The following is an 18,036-nucleotide window of genomic DNA, read 5'->3' as shown; positions in this document are numbered from 1 at the left end:
AAAAATTTTATTGATTTCAGAGAGGAAGGGAGAGGGAGAGAGAAACATCAATGAGAGAGAATCATTGACTGGCTGCCTCCTGCATGCCCCCAACTGGGGATCGAGACTGCAACCTGGGTATGTGCCCTTGACCGGAACTGAACCAGAGACCCTTCAGTCCCCAGGCCGATGCTCTATCCACTGAGCCAAACCGGCTAGAGCTACCTTTGGCATTTTCATAGGGGCAGGCAAGAAATGTCTACAAAACTGTTCAATGGATTCTAGTTTTGACCAAATTAAATTAACTTTGTGGCTTTGCTTAATATTTTATTATATTTCAATCTTTATGTTTTATTGCAGCATTGTCATAATGGAAAAACTAGACTCAATCTAAATGCCTAGCAACAGGAGGCATATATGATTTAAAAACTTTCACAGAGAAAGATTGATTGATTGATTTATTTTTAAATATATTTTATTGATTTATTATAGAGAGGAAGGGAGAGAGATAGAGAGTCAGAAACATTGATGAGAGAGAAACATTGATCAGCTGCCTCCTGCACACCTCCCCCTGGGGATGTGCCCGCAACCAAGGTACATGCCCCTGACCAGAACTGAACCCGGGACCCCTCAGTCCGCAGGCCGATGCTCTATCCATTGAGTCAAACCGGTTACGGCATCACAGAGAAAGATTTAAATGATGACCAATAGAGCTTCCATTTGCTCTGTGTCTAACGCTATTATTCACCCCTCTTATGCATTTACTTGACATTCATTTTCAGTATGATTCCCTCATCTAGTTGGTTGCGTTTATTTTTAATCAGTTAGTATAGTTTGTTCTTTAGGTATAGTGAGTGGACACATTAAAAGAAAAAAATAATTATAAGAAGCATGAAAAATAATTTCACACATATTCTAGTTCATAAATAGACATTGACCTGTCTGCATAGATGCAACCAGATGCACATGGGTCACGCTGCAGTACAGCTTAGCAGGTGGGAGTACAGGTCTTAGACCTCCCGTTCTGCTGATGTCAGCTGTGTAACACTGTGGACGCCTCTCTGTGCGTCAGTCTACTCATTATAAAATGAAGATAATAGTACATACCTCGTAGACTGAGTGCGAGAGTCACATTAGTCTTTATAGGTAAAGCACTCAGGACACTATTTGGCGCATTCTAAGTGCTCAACAATGGGTTGGCTGCTACCATCATCATCATCACGATTGTGATTAGGACTATCATGATTACAGAGCTACTGGAGGTCAAATTTGTTCGATCTCGGTTTGTCTAACTGCTTTCTGAAATTTTTTTCTTCCTCTACGAGTGTGCTGCACTTTCAGGACCAAGAAACGAACCGGACTGGGCTCTTTAACAATGGAACAGGGTCCCTCGTGAGGAGTGAGCCGCACTGCGGTCACAACCGAGGCGGGGAAGAGATCTGCTACAAGCCTTGCAGTGCTGATCCCTGCACCGTGGAGAGGTTGAAAGAGGCCCTTCGAAGTCCCCAATCTAATAAATGATTACGTGAATCATCCAGGGGTTCCTTTCAAGCTCTGGATCCTGTGACTGTTTACCAGGTTTCACGTGCAGTGTTAGCAAGCGGCCATGCCAGGAACCTGCAGTTACACTCTGAACTGGGTGGGAACTAATGCTTTCACTGAAAAACAGGAATCTTTCATTTCCTCCTGTGTTCTGAAGAGTGAATTTCCACAGAAGTAAACCAAGTTTGGTGACTCAAGTCTCTGAGCAATTCGAGAGAGGAAATTGCGAAATTGTTGAGAAAGTACTCACAATTTGCCAAAAGGGGGAGCACGGGAGCAGAAAGCATAGGTGTCCAAGTCTTTTTAAAAAATACTTGTTTGGATTCTGTGTTTCAGTTTTTTATTTCTTTTGCAAGGATGGGATGAAACTAAACGACAGACATGGCCAACTTTCTCTTCGTAAAATTGTATTAAGACAGGAGAGACAAATATTGAAAACATACCGTTAACTTTGAATGACCTTCTCTATCCTCCTCAGGTAAAAACACTCACCTCATGCCCGGCTGCCACACAGCCCATAGCTCTCACTACACTGCTCTCATTAAAAGCGAAAGGAGAAGGAGAAACAGTTACATATTCAACAAAAATGTAACTTTTATTTCTCTCCTGGCTGCCACGGATTGTTTAAAAACAAGACTCGTTGCATATATAATCTAGAGCTCACCTTGGCTACAACAATGGAGAAGTTATTGATATAACTGAGTTGAATAAAAGTTACCCACTCCCTAAGGCTAAACACTCCTTCCTGCCAAGCAAGAGGAATGATGTAAGCGCCTAGAACCCTTTGTAGAAACAAGTCTTTGATTCACACTCATTAGTCACTAACGTTGGGTGAATAAAATGCTTGTCTTATTGGGGTTTCTATAAAACACACATCTCCATACGAACTCATTTTCCAATACATACTTGATCTTTGTAAAGGCAGCTTTGGCAAGCTACCCATTTTGCATAGTTTCAAGTTCAGAAGAAATTGGCAAATTTATATATTTTTAGTTTGAGCAACATATTCAGTCTCTTATTTTACTCCAATTGCCCTTTTATCATGTTAGCTTAAAAAGGTAAGAAACAAACATACTTGGAAAATGCAGAATGGAAAATTTTCCAGAAGTTTTATATATGTTATATAAATGAATTAGGTAGAATAATACATTTAGATTTATTTGACAGGTTACTGAAATGACTTCTTTTATTATTGCTGCCCGCTGAATTAAAGCAAAATGATAGAAAGTATTAATCTAAAGAAGAAAGTTAAGGGCTCTGCAATTTCCTGAGATCTGGTTGGACTTCCATCTGCCTTTTTTTTTTTTTTAATATTTTATTGATTTTTTTTTTACAGAGAGGAAGGGATAGGGATAGAGAGGTAGAAACATGATGAGAGAGCAACATCGATCAGCTGCCTCCTGCACACCCCCTATTGGGGATGTGCCCGCAACCAAGGTACATGCCCTTGACTGGAATCGAACCTGGGACCTTTCAGTCCGCAGGCCGACGCTCTATCCACTGAGCCAAACCGGTCAGGGCATGCCTTTTTTTTTTAAAGTATAATTTTTATTGATTTCAGAAAGGAAGAGAGAGAGAGAGAGAGAGAGAGAGAGAGAGAGAGAGAGAGAGAGAAACATTAATGAAGAGAGAGAATCATTGATTGGCTGCTTCCTGCATGCCCCACACTGGGGATCGAGCTAGCAACCCAGGCATGTGCTCTGACTGGGAATCAAACTGTGACCTTCTGGTTCATAGGTTGATGCTGGCTGGGCTCCACTGGTCCACTGCTAAGACCCTGCTGGTATATTCTCTGGACTTGGAAAATCCATAATCTTGGATTTGGTTGGTAACAGATTTAGAACAGACAAGATACTATCCTATTATAAAATTCTTCTTAAAGGACAATCTTTAAAATTGGATCATTTCCTGAACCGATGCAGAAAGCAAGATAAGCAATGGCCTTTGGAATTTACAGTTTATATAGTGAGTCCCATGCAATGGTTGGCAACACTAAGTCCCAGGACAAGGAAATGTGAACATAGAAACAGGTTTTGCAGGCTACATTTTTCTCCTTTATTTGGGCCATCATGTAGAAGACAGATTATTTTCCAAAACTATTAAGTACTTTCATCAACTAGCCAGCTAGAGCATCCGTCCTGAAGGAAAAATGTAATAGGCTCTTCTTCTGTTAGTGCCAGCTGTCCAAAACAGTTAGAGTTAGTCAACGCTGTTTAATGTTACAATCAAATCTGGACATGAGTGGGAAAGTCACTGTACCAAACCCATTAAGCTGCATTACTAAATGTCCAATGTTACATAAAAACTATAAATAACTTTGTACTGTTAGGGTTTTTTTTCCCAACTTGCTTTTCTTGAAGCAATAATGATGTTCTGCTTCAGTTAAAGTAATTTTGAGGCTGCCTTAGTGTTTAATCCAGATACTCTTTCGGTGTGGAATAAAATGGCAAGCAATAATCAAGTCAGAATTAAAAGCATTCCTTGGAGTATCTGTTGTTAACAATGTTAAAAATGAAGAGAAGAGCACCAAAAGATAGTAAAGGCTAAAAAATTAAACACAAGGCTTAATCATTTTATAAGTGGACTTTCCTTTGGGAAATAAAATGCCGTTTCTGTAAAGGGTATCTAGTCTTTTTTCTAATATATGCAAAGGAATTCATGCTCTCGTTCAAGGAACATCAATCACTTACTACTTAACAATAACAAGCCAGCAGCTAACACTGAACAAACATGTCTACCTCAATGTTCAAAACCTGACCAGTGAATTAAGAAGGGTTTGTTTCCACACACTAAAGCCCAGCCTTGACTCTCATAGAGCGTGGCTGATCTAACAGCTGAGCTAAAGGCACAAAGGAGGGGGCTGGTGGTTGATATCTGCCCAACTAGGAGGCTCCAGTAAGCTGAAGACTGGATCAAACCACTTAGTAACATAGAAATGCTTTGTTTCTTAAAACTTGTTAGAAGTTTCCTTCTACACTTACCTGGTAAATGATTCTTGGGATAGCTTCTATAATTACCAATAATCTCCATGCTAGTAAGTTTCTCTGATTACCAAGAAAGAAACTTTCAAATAAAAATTACAAGTAGGACACATTTGGGAACAAAGATGCAAAGCTATAATCAATGGGTGTATATTCTGAGCAGGAGTAGAAACAATTTTTTTCTTCATTAATCCCTCCTCCCCGCACTCCTTAAGATAGCTAAAAAGAACTAATTAACCTACGATGGACATGCTAACAATTTCATATCTGAGTGTCCAAACCTAAAGGAAAAACATTTTGAAATGTATCTGAAAGTTGAAATGAAACAAATGGTGGCATATAAATTTAATATCTTTCTTTAAGCAAAAATCAAAGGAATCTTCAAATACCTTGTCTAGATGAAGCAGAGACTAGAAGCACTTTGAAGTCTTGAATTTCACTTGGAATCCTGTGCTAACTTTTTAGCACATGATAACATCTGTATTCTGTGACATTTTTTATATTTAAAATAACAGTTCCCAAGACCTAAGTACTATTTTAGATTTTTGATGAAAATAAGTGATAATCCTTAAACTTAATACATACTATAACTGTTACTTAACAAATAAATTTTGACACAACTATATTAATTTTTAAATAAATAGCCATGATATGTACACCAAGTTTTATTGCCTTTAAAGTAATACGAATGTTATTCAAAATATTAAATTTTCTTGAATTTGACAGAAGGAAAAGAAACTGAAGTGAAACTGTAGGAATTGCTGAACTTCAGATAAATGTTTCTTCAAAACAAGAGATATTAGTTCCTAAAAGATTCTTCTAAAGTTAAAAAAAGATTAAGAAAAACATTAAGCCATTGGGTTACTACATTTAAAAAAAACTACATGTTTCTTAATGGACATATGTTTACATTTACATATAGTAAATTTCATCTCCCATCTCATAAAACTCAGAAGACTCCCCTGATGTCTAAACTAAGCAAAAATAAAAGCCTTTTTTTCATATTAAAAACTTTAAAACCTAAATCTGTTATTGTCTTAACATTATTTTCCAAAAAAGCTTAATAGGGAATGGCTAATCCGAAAGCAAAATGTTGCACAAACCACTTTCAAGAAAAGAAATACACCACGGGAGTATGCTTATAGAAGTCGTGTCAGCTAAAACCCCGAATGGCGACACATGAATTCAGAGTATCAGCCGGTCCTCTCCTCCCTCCTGAATTACCTGACCGATGGAAGTTTGGTTTTGTTGTTTCAGAAAGCACTGTTTCTTACATTCCATCAATTGTTCAAAATCACGCCACATTTTCACTTGTTTCATATTTGGACCGTGACTTTCTCGTACAGCTTTTTGTTTCTCCCGAAGTTTCTATTGTAAAAAAAAAAAAAATCAAGAATAATTAAGTCTCAGTTACAGGGATTTACTTCTATTGCCATAATCAGAAGAATATGCTATGCCTTGTACAATTTATAATAATAAAAGCATATTATGCTAACTAGACCAGACGTCCTTCCAGACAACCTTCTGGATGAAGCCAGGGCTGGAGGGAAGCCTGGGTTCCGGGTGCCAGAGGGAAGCTGGTGCCAACAGTTGGGAGAAGAAAGGCCTACTCTTGCACGAATTTCGTGCATTGGGCCTCTAGTTCATGAATAATAGTCAACTGAATCAGGTTCTTCTATGAAGTATGAAAACTAAGGTTATACAAGTTAAATAAAGTTACCATTGACATATGACAACCTGCAGTTAAAGAAACCAACACAAAAACATAAAAGAAAGGGGAGGGGGAATAAAGGGAGTCAGAAAACTGGAACTGAAAGAACGACGCAGATTTGGGAATTGGAAGACTTGAGTTTCAGCCTTGGTTTTGCCATAAGCTCTAAGTAAGGCACTGAATGCCTATAAACTCCCGTTTTCTAAATGGTCAGTTAAGGCCAATAAGAGGGGATACTTATGAAAGTACTAGAGGCTCGGTGCACGAATTCATGCACGGGTTGGGTCCAGCCGGCCTGCTGGCCGGGGGGAGGAACCACGGGTGGTTGGCCAGCTGGCCCTGCCCCCTGGTCAAACTCCTGGTCAAGGGGACAATTTGCATATTAGCCTTTTATTATATAGGATTTACTTTATAAGGTTGTTTTTTCATATGACGTAATAGATATAAAAAATACATGATAAACTATCATGTGTTATGTTATTATTAAATAGTGTATTCTTTCCTGACTCAGTATATGCTCTATGTATGCATATATTTCTAAAGGAGAATGTTTAGTGATTTTTTTTTTAAAAAGTACACTATTAAATTGGCCCAAATCCTAATTAGAATTATCTTTGTTACTAATAACTGATATGGTTCCACCTACTAAAACTTCTACTCACTGACTCTAAAATTATAAACGGGAATAAGAACATTTTTCAGTAAATTGCAAAAATGTACTTCAGGTCTATATTGTGACCAATTGAGGAAGAATGACTGAAAGAAGGGGTAGCACAGAGTCAGAGACGAAGAGAGGCAAGAAAGGAAGGAAGGAGAGCAGAGGAAACAGAGCAGATGACAGCGCACATAAGGGAGCAGTGACAGAAATACACTCACACCGAGCATGGGACATCATTAAGAAAAACAGAAAAGCAAGCAAAGACACAAACAGACTACACAGAGGCATCCCCATCTTTCCCTCTTTTAGGATATAACTGAGCTACTACTGGTTGACCTAAGGACACCAATGAGAACACTGGTAGTTGATATTTGCCCAAATAAGAGGCTAAACTAAGCTGAGGACCAGATTCAAACCACTTACTAAAAACTGCCCTCTCAGCTATGGCTAATGAAAGCAAAGGTAATAGCAATCAGCAATAGGAAACAAAACAGAATTAAGAAAATATAATTTAAATATAGCCAGCAAATTTTTGACATAATACCTGGCATGCAAATACACCTATTTAAGTCTATGTTACAAAGAAAGTATCTTACAAAAAATATTTTTATCCTCATAAACTAAAACAAAGAGTCCGATCAAGAATTTTAAAAGTTCTGAGCATGATTTTAAGATTAAGTTGCTACTTAAACTGTAACTTTTCTTATATTATTGGAATAATTTCCTTGTCAAAATCCTAACAATCTATAAAAGTTATTTAAAGAACCAAAGACAGGATGTGGGTACTGTATCAGAAATATTAAGTTTAATTTGCCTCACACCCACATGTATTTGAAACCTTTAACTTATGAATGCAACTGACTTTCATATATAATTAATTAATTATTTTTTGGTTAATCCTCACCTGAGGATATTTTTTCCATTGATTTCTAGAGAGTGGAAGAGAGGGAGAGTGAGAGGGAGGGAGGAAAGAGGGAGGGAGAGGGAGAGGGAGAGGGAGAGGAAGGTAGGGAGGTAGGGAGAGGGAGAGAGAGAGAGAGAGAGAGAGAGAGAGAGAGAGAGAGAGAGAGAGAGAGAGAGACTGACTGATATGAGAGAGACACATTGATTGGTTGCCTTCCACACATTCCTGACCGGGGATCGAACCCACAACCTGGGTATGTGCCCTGACCAGGAAATGAACCCACAGCCTTTCAGTCTACAGATGATGCTCTAAGCAACTGAGCCACAATAGCCAGGGCTGTGCCTTCACTTTTATAAAACTAAATTCCCAAGAAAGTATCTATGTCTTTAAAAAGGCTTAAGAAGGATCCTATTTCCCTTTGAAAACTGTACTAAAGCCCTGGCTGGTTTGGCTCAGTGGATGGAGCTTCGGCCTGCGGACTGAGGGGTCCCTGGTTCGAGTCCGGTCAAAGGCATGTGGCTCGGTTGTGGGTTGGGTCCTCGGCCTTGACCAGGGCTTGTGCGGGAGACGACCAAATTGATATGTATCTATCACACTGATGTGTCTCTCCCCCTTCTTCCCACTCTCTCTAGAAATCAATGGAAGAATATCCTCCAGTGAGGATGAACAAAAGGAAAACTGTACTAAATCTTTTAAAAATTAATGACAATGTCATAACCATGTATTGAAAACCTGAATTAGACATATTAAAAAAAAATAGCCCAACTGTTTTGGCTCAGTGGATAGAGCATCGACGGACTGAAGGGTCCCGGTTCTATTCCGGTGAAGGGCATATACCCGGGTTACAGGCTCTATCCCCAGTGTAGGGCATGCAACAGGTAGCTGATGAATGATTCTCTCTTATCATTGATGTTTCTATCGCTCTCTCCCCCTTCCTCTCTGAAATCAATAAAAATATATTAAAAGTAAATAAGTAACTAAAATAAATAATAAATTCTTACCTTTCCAAGATTTTCTTGTTCAGCAATATTTTTGGTATACTGTTCCCTAGAGAATCAACATAATAATTTAACTTCAATTGATTTGAACATAAAACATTAACATATCTACCTAAATATATTAAACAATGAAATTTAGAGTACTGGAGTCAGAAGAAAACCCATTATCAAATATTTTCTTTCCTCATCCTTAGTCAGTTTTTAGAAGTACACTAGACTAAACAGTAATTTAAGGGGAAAAAAGACAAAACATTGCAAAAAATTAAGAGAATTAAAATGTTAAGTACTATTTCTTGTTAATCTACCCTTAAAACAATGGCAAGCCATTTGCTTAAATTACTTTGTTTTTGAGGAGGTTTGCAAAAGGGAGAAAGGATATATATTAAAATAAACACTAGATAGCATCTAACCCTGAAATTCCAGTTCTAGGAAGTCATTCTACAGAAAAACTCTCATAAAATAAAGATAAAAACAAAAACCATTTACTTCACCATTGTTTATAACAGTGAATATCTGCAAACAAACTAAAGCTGATAGATGGGGAAATGTTTAAATAAATTATAGTACTCTGTTTAAAGGAATAATAGAGAGCTATAAAAAAGAATGAGGTAGCTCTATAAATACCGAAGTGGAAAGAATTCTAGATAAACTATGAAGAGAAAAACTGTATGTGTAGTTTAATTTTATTTTTGTATACACATAAAAAAATTTCCCATGCACTTGCTAGCATGCCCACACGCGCGCGCGCGCACACACACACACATACACATTAGCAAATGCATGGGAAAAGAATATGGAATAATGTACATCAAAATATTAACATTAGACATTTCTGAGGCATGGCAATGTGGACAACATTCCAATTTTGTGTACTATATTTCATAATGGTTACTTTTTGTATTTCTTTTGTAATCTAACAAAAACTGCAACATTTTAATGTAAAAATACAAATAACTTTGTATTACATTTTTAAAAAAATATATTTTATTGATTTTCTTTTACAGAGAGGAAGGGAGAGGGATAGAGAGTTAGAAACATCGATGGGAGAGAAACATCGATCAGCTGCCTCCTGCACACCCCCTATTGGGGATGTGCCCGCAACCAAGGTACATGCCCTTGACTGGAATCGAACCTGGGACACTTCAGTCCAAAGGCCGACGCTCTATCCACTGAGCGAAACTGGTCAGGGCTGTATTACATTTTTTAGCAAAAGTATAATTATATCTTAATACTACATAAGACAAAAAGTGAGATTTAAACTCTTAAGGACAAAGATTAAAGGATGAAGAGAGACTTTAGACGTCAAATTTGGATGGAAAAAATACTAGGTTTCTGTGTAAACTACACTATAGTAGGTATTTACAAAGAAATTAGACAACACAAAACTGAGAATCTAAGAAATCACAGATCACAAGAGAAACCCTAGCAGTCTAAGTGAAGGAAGATTTGCATTTCTGCAAAAAGGAAGGTGAATGTGATTAGAATAGAAACAATGTCAGTCAAAAGTACCCCATGTGCTTATAGAGCTGAAGTGAAGGTAGAATTTGTGCACAGAAGTGAGGGGATAAACACAATCTTGATGGACCTTCATTTTGCTCTTAGAATTTATGAGACACTACGTCAAACTGTTTGCCTTTCCAGCTCTCCAGTGAAAAAATAGCCAGGAAGATGTAAATGACATACTAGCTTAAGAAGAATACACGGTTATAATCCAAATTGCTTTAAGTATTTCATTTATTACCCTAGGCCTGAGAAATGTCCACATTGTTTTAGAATTTCTATTGATATTTTATCAAGAAATCAACAGGCTCGCCCTCACTGATTTGGCTCAGTGGATAGTGCATTGACCTGTGTGGACTGGGGGTCCCAGGTTTGATTCCGGTCAAGGGCACATGCCCAGGTTGCGGGCTCGATCCCCAGAGGGGAGTGTGCAAGAGGCAGCCGATCAATGATTTTCTCTCATAATTGATGTTTCTATCTCCCTCTCCCTCTTCCTTCCTCTCTGAAATATATAGATATATATATATTTTTTAAAGAAAAGAAATCAACAGGCTCATACTCTTTTCCCATGACATTAATCCATAATTTTAATTTATTTGAGAGATAATTATGCAGCACCTGTTATGTACCAAGCATGCCCTGGGGTTTCAAGAAGCAAACAGGCCAGGTAGGTGTGGCTCAGTGGTTGAGTATCTGTGGGGAATCATAGGACTTGGTTGGAAAGTCTGTAAGGAGGAGTCTCCAAGAGGTCAGGGGGCCTCTTGGTGGACCTTGCCAAAGGTGGCAGCCCCTGCCTTGACTTTTCCAAAGAAGTCTGAGCCCCCAGGTGTTTTATTGGAATCTTTATGTTAAGTCTTTAGAAGTCCTTGCTTAAAGGACACTACAGATGCATGTGTCTTCTCAAGGATGCTTAGCCTACTGATAGTGTCTGATAGTTAGTTTTAGATCAAGCTATTGTTACAATAAAGGCCTAAGGAGGCAGGCGAATGGGGCTGTTTGGTTTCTCAAGCCAAGCAGTCCCTTAGCCCTCTGTTTTATAGAAACATGTGTCAGAGTAATCATTCACCCATCACTCACAGTCTGCTGGTCAGCCCCAGCAACTGTCGACCTATGGACCAGGAGGTCAGGATTCGATTCCTGGTCAGGGCACATACCCAGGTTGCAGGCTCAATCCCCAGTAGGGGGCATGCAGGAGGCAGCTGATCGATGTGTTTTTAACATCAATGTTTCTATCTCTCTCCCTCTCCCTTCTTCTTTCTCTAAAAAAAAATCAATAAAAACATATTTTAAAAAAAGAAGCAAATAGGACAGATAGTGGTCCTTATGCTGCAAGAACTCATACTATGCTATTTCCAAGCACTGCTGCACACACATTCAACTTGATCTTCTGTGGTATACATTGTTTACCTTATCTTACATAATGAGGAAATGATGTGCTCAAGGTAACAAAACTAGGGACTGGGGAAATTAGGTTAGAAACCAATTTTATAGTCCCTCTCTAGTACTTTGAAATAAACCATGTTATCTCTTTAAATAAATTCAAATTCGCAATCTTTCAAAACCAAAAAGTATCACAAAAGTAGAAAATGAAATAATAAAAATATTTTGTCTATAATAGTAATAATATTTTAAACATGTATCAGTGAGTTTAAGAGTATAGTAACTCTATTAAATTAATAATATTCTTATAATGTATGACTCTAGTCAGGGCCTAATATTTTTCTATAGGGAAACTAAGGAATGATAAAGGTTATAATAATTTTTAAAATGATGATGAGGAGGAAAAAACCAAGATGGCAGCATAGGAAAGAACCTGAAATTGCTGCCTCACACAACCACTTCAAAAATACAACTAAAAGACAAAACGGACATCATCCAGAACCACAGGAAGGCTGGCTGAGTGGAATTTCTAGAACTAGAAGGAAAGAGAAAAGCACACTGAGACTCAGAGGAGGTGCGGAAGTAAAGTGCAGAGGTACAGAGGCGCACGCAGAAAGAGCTGGCAACTGAGGACGTGGTTGTCTTTTTCAATCGGGAGGGAGACACAAGCTCCCAACTGCTCTGAACTCCAGTTCCGGGCAAGACTCTGGGGACCCAGACTCATACGGGGAGAAACTGGACTGTCTGGCATCGGGCGGAACTTGAGGGCGGCTTTCTCTCAGAGGTGCTTGCAGAGATTACCACGGGACACTGAAACCCGGGGCCTCCTAGGGCAGGGCTGAGGATCAGCCATAGCTGTTTGCTCCACCCTGTTGATTCCCTGAGACCCCGCCCCATCCAAGCTGTGCACAGAAGCTTTTGCATATGAATGGCCTGGCCCTTTGCAATCTAAAATTACCTTAACAAACTGCAGCTGGGTCAGAGAGACTCAGAACATCCAAAAGAAGGCCCAAAGCCCCTCAGCAGCTTGCATTGCTTCACAGCTGGGCCTCATCTGGGCACCTCCAAACCCCAAACAAAGAAGAGGAATCTGCAGATCTCTCCATAGCTCTTGCTGGGTAGCCTCAGGCAGAGGCTAAATTAGCACCTCCTTAGAGATCCAAGAGCCAGTGTACCCAGTGGTCAGAGTGGGACCATCCAGATTACAACTCCTCAGATCCATAAGGGACACACTCAGGGGGCAGACTCAGTGAGCACCAAAGCTCCACTGAAGCAAGTCTTGCCCCATAAGGGTGTCTCCAGCACAGAAGTTCTCCCACCATAGACACAGCTGATTCTCACAGCCAATTGGCCTGGAGGTCAATTCCTCCCAGTGATACCTACAACAATCAAGGCTTAACTACAACAAGACTGTGCACAAAGCTCACAAAGGGGTACGCCAAGAGTGTCCACCTCAGGTAATTGGGGAGGCTGAGCCACTGGGCCCTATAGGACACCTAGCACAGAAAGCCACTCTATCAACACAAGGAAGCAGCCAAAATGCGGAGACAAAGAAACAGTTCACAAATGACAGAAGTGGAGGAAAGCAAACTACTGGTTATAGAGTTCAAAACCACAGTTATAAGGTTTTTCAAGAATTTTCTAGAAACTGCCGATAAATTTAGTAAGACCCTCGATAAATCTAGTGAGGAGACCCTTGAGGTTATGAAAAAGGACCAACTAGAAATTAAGCATACAATGACTGAAATAAAGAATATTATACAGAGATCCAAAAGCAGACTAGAGGATTGCAAGAATCAAGTCAAAGATTTGAAATACGAAGAAGCAAAAAACACCCAACCAGAAAAGCAAAAAGAAAAAAGAATCCAAAAATATGAAGATAGTGTAAGAAGCCTCTGGGACAACTTCAAATGAACCAACATCCGAATTATGGGGGTGCCAGAAGAAGAGAGATAGCAAGATATTGAAAGCCTATTTGAAGAAATAATGACAGGAAACTTCCCCCACCTGGTGAAAGAAATAGACTTACAAGTCCAGGAAGCGCAGAGAACCCCAAATAAAAGGAATCCAAAGAGGACCACACCAAGACACATCATAATTAAAATGCCAAGAGCAAAAGACCAAAAGAGAATCTTAAAAGTAGCAAGAGAAAAACAGTTAGTTACCTACAAGGGAGTACCCGTAAGATTGTCAGCTGATTTCTCAATAGAAACTATGCAGGCCAGAAGGGAGTAGCAAGAAATATTCAAAGTGATGAATAGCAAGAACCTACAATCAAGATTACTTTACCCAGCAGAGCTATCATTCATGATTGAAGGTCAGATAAAGAGCTTCACAGATAAGAAAAAGCTAAAGGAATTCATCACCACCACACCAGTATTATATGAAATGCTGAAAGGTATTCTTTAAGAAGAGGAAGAAGAAAAAGGTAAAGATAAAAATTATGAACAACAAATACACATCTATCAACAAGTGAATCTAAAAATCAAGTGAATAGACAGAACCTGGCTGAAGAACCTAGCTAGAGAACATGGCAAGAGAACCTGGCTGGAGATCCTGGATAGAACCAGGCGAGAGAACCCAACCATGCTGGTCAACTGAACGCTGTCTCCGTGTAATTCCTTCTTCGCCGACTCCGTCCACACCTTTGGGAACCCTTGGACCTGTTGGGGTTCCCAACAACATTTACTGGGTTCCTACCCTTTATTCAATAGTCATCAAAGATTTGTTGTGTGCCTACTGTGTGGCAGGCCCTTTTGTAGGCTCAGGGATGATACCAGAGAACAGAAGGGAAGGGGAGGGGAAGAGAGGAGAGGGAAGGAAAGGAAAGGAGAGGAAAGAAAAGAAAATTTCTGCCATTATGAAGCTTATATTTCCCTAGATGTTGAAATTAAAACAATAAACAACTCAGACATGAAAAAAAAAAATCAAGTGAATAAATAATCTGATGAATAGAATAAACTGGGGAATATAATAGAATCAGGGGCATAGAAAGGGAGTGGACTGACAATTCTCAGGAGGAAAAGGATGTGGGGGGTGCGGGAAGAGACTGGACAAAAATCGTACACCTATGGATGAGGACAGTGTGGGGGGGTAAGGGCAGAGGGTGGGGTGGGAACCGGGTGGAGGGGAGCTATGGGGGGAAAAAAGAGGAACAACTGGAATAATCTGAACAATAAACATTTAATTAAAAAAATGATGATGAGGACTATCTGGTTAGAAAACTGATCAGGAAACCAATAGTTCAGTAGCAATATTTCCTTCTGTATTACTTCTATTGGTAATTTTGAAAGAAATAGAACTTAATTTCTAACATTTTATTTTTCAAGAACAAAATTAAGTTCTCACATTTTTGAAATATTAGCATTGACCACATAGATTTATTTGAGCTAAGTTTATATTCAATGAAAGAATCTGAATAAGTACATTTAATGTGTTTAGTATGTTACAGTATTAGAAAAACATTCTATTTATAGGATATCTTCAGTCTGGCTTGCATTCCAGTGCATTATATATAAAAAAATTTAGACTCTGCCAAGACGTTCCTGGTTTTAGAATCCTTCCTGTAACATTAGTGTACATGCCACTAGAAATCTCAACTGCAATCTAGAATAAATATGAATCCTACATTTTGAGTTCTTACTGGATGATAAAAACAAAACATCTGAAGTGTGCTAGGGGGAAAGAAAGTGTATCTTGTTCAATTACTGTATTCTATCCCAGCTAGCAATTCAACTCTAAATGTATTTGTAAGGCAGCATTTGATTTATTACATTTTGCTGCAAGCTATGATGACCAAAAGAATCACCATATAAGGGCTAGTGGTATTGGCACCGCTTCCTTATTCTGAAGGCAGGCACACTGCAGTCACATAGTTTCTAGCTGAAATGCAGTCACTCACACTGTACAATTAGCAGGCAGATGACTAAAGTCTAAGCCACAGGGGACTTTAAAAACAGACAAACCTTAATGCTTACTAAAAAAAAAAAAAAAAAAACCCCAAAACTATCAAATTATATGTATTCCTCACAAGGGAGAATTTTTAATGGGGAATTATTAATGATTACAAGAGTTTCTGTCTATGGTGATAGAAGTTTTGGTAATATATAGTTGTGATGGTTGCACAACAATATGAATGTAATCAATGCACTGAATTGTACACCTAAAATGGTTACAATGGCAAATTTTATCGTATATATCTTTTGTGACAAAAAAAAGTAAGCAAGCAAGAAAGGAAATTATACATATTCTTATTTACTTAACAGGGCTAGACTATACAAAAGATGTTTAACAAGAAATAAACCTTAATAATATCTTAGTATCTACTTATTTAAGCACTCCAAATTTCATAACTTCATTTTACAGTCAAACCTCATTTCTCGAATGTCTCCCATCATGAACAATTCAGTTCTCAACCAAGTTGTTCACAGGAAAAAAATGTCTCAGTTGTGGACTAAAACTTCAGCTTTTGACCTGACAACCTTTTCATGCTATACCTCAGCATGACAAAAAGCTGAGGTATAGCATGAAGGCAATAAACATAGGATAGAATGCTTTTTATTTTATTTATTTATTTATTTATTTATTTATTTATTTATTTATTTATTTATTTATTTATTAAATATATTTTATTGATTTTTCACAGAGAGGAAGGGAAGGGATAGAGAGTTAGAAACATCGATCAGCTGCCTCCTGCACACTCCCCACTGGGTATGTGCCCGCAACCAAGGTACATGCCCCTGACCGGAATCGAACCTGGGACCCTTGAGTCTGCAGGCTGACATTCTATCCATTGAGCCAAACCAGTTAGGGCAGGATAGAATGCTTTTGTTGCTGGCAGAAATCCACGATTAGCACAATTTTAAAATATAAAGCGGCTGTCAAGAGTGCTAACGTTGCTAAGGGTGTGAAAGTGCTCACAAAATAACAATCACAGGAAATGAATAGGTAGAAAACCTGTTGTTAATTGGATCAAGGAAAAGCAGTTAGCAGGTGACAGACAGCATTTGGGAGGCAGTGATACATGAAAAATTCTTTTAAGGCTAGTAGGGGCTGGTTTCATAAATTTAAGAAGAGAAGTGTTTATTTATAGATTAAATAGTACATTAGACAGGTACTGTATAAAGGAAAAGTTAAAACAGGGAATAATTTGGGGGTCTGGAATGGATGAATTCAATTTACATTATTTCTAATGGGGGGAAATGATTTGGCTTTCAAACAAATCGTTTCTTGAACAGCCTTCCAGAACAAATTAAGTTCAAGAACCGAGGTTCCACTATATTTATAAAACTTCTATAGATGAAACATTAAGTAACTCAATATAAAAAACAACAAAATTACTTGCCTAATTGCCTTTCTTTTTTCTTGTTGGTCAGAAGAGACATATGCCTTCATCTCATCAATAGCGCGATGAAGTTGTACTTCCAGGTTCTAAGTGGAAAGACTAAGTTTTAGGTTAAGTTCTTGATACAGAAAAATCTCAGGAAAGTTTGTGATTCCCTTTCTTTGTCTCACCTTAATCATACAATTTGTATAATGGTATTTACTTTCTTCTTGAAGACATTCTTCACGGAGTCCTCTGACTTCCTACAACAAACACATCATTTTAAACGGGCACCATAGAGAAAGCATAGTCGGATGCAGAGAGGATGACTGAATGCACAACCAAAGAAATGCCATCAGTCATTTCCTCTTCTGCAACTGTAACTCTGTTTACTGTAACAGACAAGGCTGCAATCTTTTCTAGAGACGACTCATAGGACCCTAACACTGCACGTTCAGTTATTCATTTATTACATACCTACTGTGTGCCCAGCTCTGTGTCAGATGCTGGGACACAGCAGTGAACAGATAAATAAGTCCCTGCTCTCATTGAAGAAGAGGAAACAGACGTAACAAGGAGACACATAATGAAGGTCATTTTTGATGGGGATGAATACAATGAAGAAAATTCAGCAGAATGTGACAGGGTGGCTGAGCAGGCAAAATTAGATAGGGTGATCAGGGGAGATCTCTAGGAGGAGGTGATATTTAGGTGAGACTGGGATGATGAAAAAGAGATCAAAGCAGAGAGATGGGGGTGGAGGGACCCAGAGAGAGAAGAGTGCACGCAGAAGCCGGGCGTGAAAACAAGGTTGGCCTGTTTGCAGAACAAGTAGACTGCCGGTGTGGCTGGATCCCCTCGGAGGAGGAGCAGAGCACAAGGATGTGGAATTCCCGAGGCAGGTGGGGCTTGGGAGACCTAAGTTTGAAAGTTGGGTTTTAAGTGCAACAGGAAGACATTGGAGGGTGGCCTGTTTTACTCTGGTTTCTTTGGCTGCTCTCTGGAGAACAAACCATAGGAAGGCAGGAGTGGAAGTGGGAGAGCAGGCGCTCGGTTACTG

General features: G+C 38.8%; 1 protein-coding gene across 6 annotated transcripts in view; it reads right to left on the bottom strand.

Annotated features, from left to right (window-relative positions):
* Nucleotides 1-5,160: 5,160 nt before the first annotated feature.
* Nucleotides 5,161-18,036, bottom strand: part of IFT81 (intraflagellar transport 81) — a 52,557-nt gene continuing 39,681 nt past the window's right edge. For 5 of the 6 annotated variants that reach the window (XM_036354343.1, XM_036354344.1, XM_036354345.1 and 2 more), the window contains 4 exons: nucleotides 17,168-17,239; nucleotides 16,998-17,083; nucleotides 8,777-8,822; nucleotides 5,161-5,870 (listed from right to left, as the gene is read on the bottom strand). In XM_036354343.1, coding sequence (XP_036210236.1) covers nucleotides 5,688-5,870; nucleotides 8,777-8,822; nucleotides 16,998-17,083; nucleotides 17,168-17,239 — 387 coding nt within the window. In that variant the 3' untranslated portion in view covers nucleotides 5,161-5,687. The remainder of the gene's footprint in view (nucleotides 5,871-8,776; nucleotides 8,823-16,997; nucleotides 17,084-17,167; nucleotides 17,240-18,036) is intronic. The other variant, XM_036354348.1, reaches the window with a different exon arrangement.

The sequence above is a fragment of the Myotis myotis genome, unplaced genomic scaffold (assembly GCF_014108235.1).
Source record: "Myotis myotis isolate mMyoMyo1 unplaced genomic scaffold, mMyoMyo1.p scaffold_m19_p_20, whole genome shotgun sequence".
NCBI lineage: Eukaryota > Metazoa > Chordata > Mammalia > Chiroptera > Vespertilionidae > Myotis > Myotis myotis.
This window is presented reverse-complemented; position numbering and strand designations above follow the sequence as displayed.